The 2,500-nt window shown below is 47.8% G+C and overlaps 1 protein-coding gene across 1 annotated transcript in view; it reads right to left on the bottom strand.

Moving 5' to 3' along the window:
• Positions 1-2,500, bottom strand: part of LOC122254050 (uncharacterized) — a 48,633-nt gene that overhangs the window by 2 nt on the left and 46,131 nt on the right. Inside the window, exons 11-12 of the mRNA XM_086542930.1 lie at positions 2,308-2,500; positions 1-2,174 (exon numbers count right to left, since the gene is read on the bottom strand). The exon at positions 1-2,174 is cut by the window's left edge and continues 2 nt beyond it; the exon at positions 2,308-2,500 is cut by the window's right edge and continues 13 nt beyond it. Coding sequence (XP_086399056.1) covers positions 1,934-2,174; positions 2,308-2,500 — 434 coding nt within the window. The 3' untranslated portion in view covers positions 1-1,933. The remainder of the gene's footprint in view (positions 2,175-2,307) is intronic.

Raw genomic sequence — 2,500 nt, 5'->3', positions numbered from 1 at the left:
ACTTTCGCTTGTTTATTATAACACTCCCTACGTCTGCCTGTTATTACATAGGGTTACACAAGGAAGCCTATGACAATAATCAACATATACAAAGTTATCCAATCACAGATGCTACCGTCGATACAGTACTAACAAAATCACCTTGTTACCACGATCAGAATTGAATTTATTTTCATCAGAGACAGATAAAAGTACTTGTGTTATCCTTTCTTGTTATTTCTTATCCCTAATACACTGCAGATAACAAGATAACTGACTAACTACTTCATGTTCCCACTCTATGTCACATACCACGTGTATCTAAAACGCTTTATAACAGTAGTTAACAATATCTAAGACCCAATATATATCTACACGTATCAACACAGCTACGTGTAACAGGGAACTTTACATTATTATACAGTCTTTTATTTTTACAGAAACAAAATGCACTCAGAAATAAAAGTGTCCCATTCCAAAAAAGAGAGCGCTTAAAACAGCTGCAGTAATTTCTAAAAAGCATAAGTTTTAAACCCTGAAATACTTGATGTGAGCTGAATCACTCCAAAACCAAGTCCTGCGGGTTGGCTCAATCCGGTTTCCAAATGCGGCCGTATGTATACATCAGAGCTTCCATCCTTGTGAAAGCCAAGCAAGCATTAACAAAAGAAAATCAATCATCACTGTTCATGAAATACAAGCTGCTTTGCAAGTCCAGGAAGCTTTGGCGGGTCCTATAGAACCATAGAACCATAGAAAACTTGGACCAGAGAGCACTGAGAACCCGTTAACAAAAGCGTCTCTGGTTCTCCTCCGATATACTAGAGAAGCATTGTGATAATGCTTAAGCATCTTACAGGGAAAAGCGTCGAATGACTGTCTTTCTCCCATTTTTATTTAAAAAACATCAAACTGACTAGATTGTACTCATCCGCTTATAAAAAATCCTTAAGTTTAAATTGTGTTTATCGTCTCCAACCTGGTGTCGTGGCCTTCCCGGCAAAGTTACGTTCTTGAGACAATCTGGTGGTAAACTAACGACATTCTTTTGCATGATGTCGTCATTCACATACCACACGAAGTTTCTCCCTCGTCGAGAATCACGGATGATGATGATAAGAAGAAACCAGGGATATGCAGACGAAGTGACGTTCCTTTAACATCCTTCTCGTGACAACTTTGGGGGCCAACAACACCAGCGTCAAGTTGAGTGTAACATAGTCGACAATCTCATTTTACAAACTTGTGCGTAAGTCGTGGCATAATAGTCAGACCAGCTACGTAAGTGGAATGCTCCAAGACTCTACACGATGAGGAGGAATCTTGAGTTGTTTCCTATACATTTGTGGTGCGTCATGTTAAAGTGTGTCTCCATATGAGCATAATACAGTAAGTACGAGGCACCTGAACTCTCCTCCGAGCATCATCCAGGGGCTCGGCAGCCACTCGACGAGGTCAGTAGCGAGAGTCGAGGTGCCTCAGGTGGCTCCCCTACACCCCCACGGCAGGTCATCTGAGGTCATGCTGTAAAGCGAGGAAAAAGGCAAACATACAAGGACAGTGTGAAGATACGTGAACACACAAAGTATCGCTGAGCTGTATGGACCATGGTAGTGTGGGAATGAAGGGGTACGCTGCCGGCTTCGGCCTGGGAGTCTCGCCTTCACCAGGGCAAGCGAGCAGCATAGCAGTCTCCAGTAGGGAAAGTTGATATTGGTGTCAAAGTAGCAGATTTTGCTACTTCTCAAGAATCAGCGTCGCGGGGGTACGGCGGGGGCGTGACCTGATTTGACCCCGTCCTACTCCCGCCCGGCCACCAATGCACATTAGCTGGGTCATGGCGGCTCGGTGGGCAGTCGCATCTCCAGTTTGAATATCACACTTTGGTCATGTGCTAATCCCCCCGAGCCTAAGAATACGCGCGCAGGCAGTGGGGGCATCAGAGAAGGGCTGCTCATGACGTCCGGACATGGGCAGCGGGGGGGACTGCGCCTCGGACCCCTGGGGTAGGCACGGGGGCCCCGCCAGCGGACTTGGCGCCCGCGCCGCCTTGGGCGGACTCGGTCAGGCGGCGGTGGCGGTCCAGTAGCTCGGGCAGGGCGTGGCTGATGGCGCCGTCGATCTTGGCGAGGGGACATCCGCGGAAGTAGGAGCACGTGTCCTTCAGCCTCTGGAAGTCGTACAGGTTGTGGACCCTGAAAGGAAAAAGACAGCGGTCAGCTCAGCCTCGCACCGCTTGCTATTCATCCTTTTACCAGGCGACCGAAGCCTAAAAAAAGAAACAGTCCAAGAGCCCCACGCTGTACAAAAAGAAGAACCAGCGCTCACCTGAAGAAGTCCCTGTAAACCTCCGGGTCGGGAAGATCGTAACGAGAGATGTTGGTGAGGAGACTCATGCCCTCGTAGATGTTGTAGTTGTGAGGGTTCTCGATGATGTCCTCGGCCAGCTTATGCTTGCTGGTGAGGAAGCCCTTGTTCATGTAGAAGGTAGCGAGGTACGTGTCCACCATCTGGGCATGAT

Source organism: Penaeus japonicus, unplaced genomic scaffold, assembly GCF_977035675.1.
Source record: "Penaeus japonicus unplaced genomic scaffold, GWHDUDI00000001_assembly GWHDUDI00000013, whole genome shotgun sequence".
NCBI classification, from domain to species: Eukaryota; Metazoa; Arthropoda; class Malacostraca; order Decapoda; family Penaeidae; genus Penaeus; species Penaeus japonicus.
Note: the sequence above shows the minus strand (reverse complement) of the source record. Positions and strands in the feature narration are given on the sequence as shown.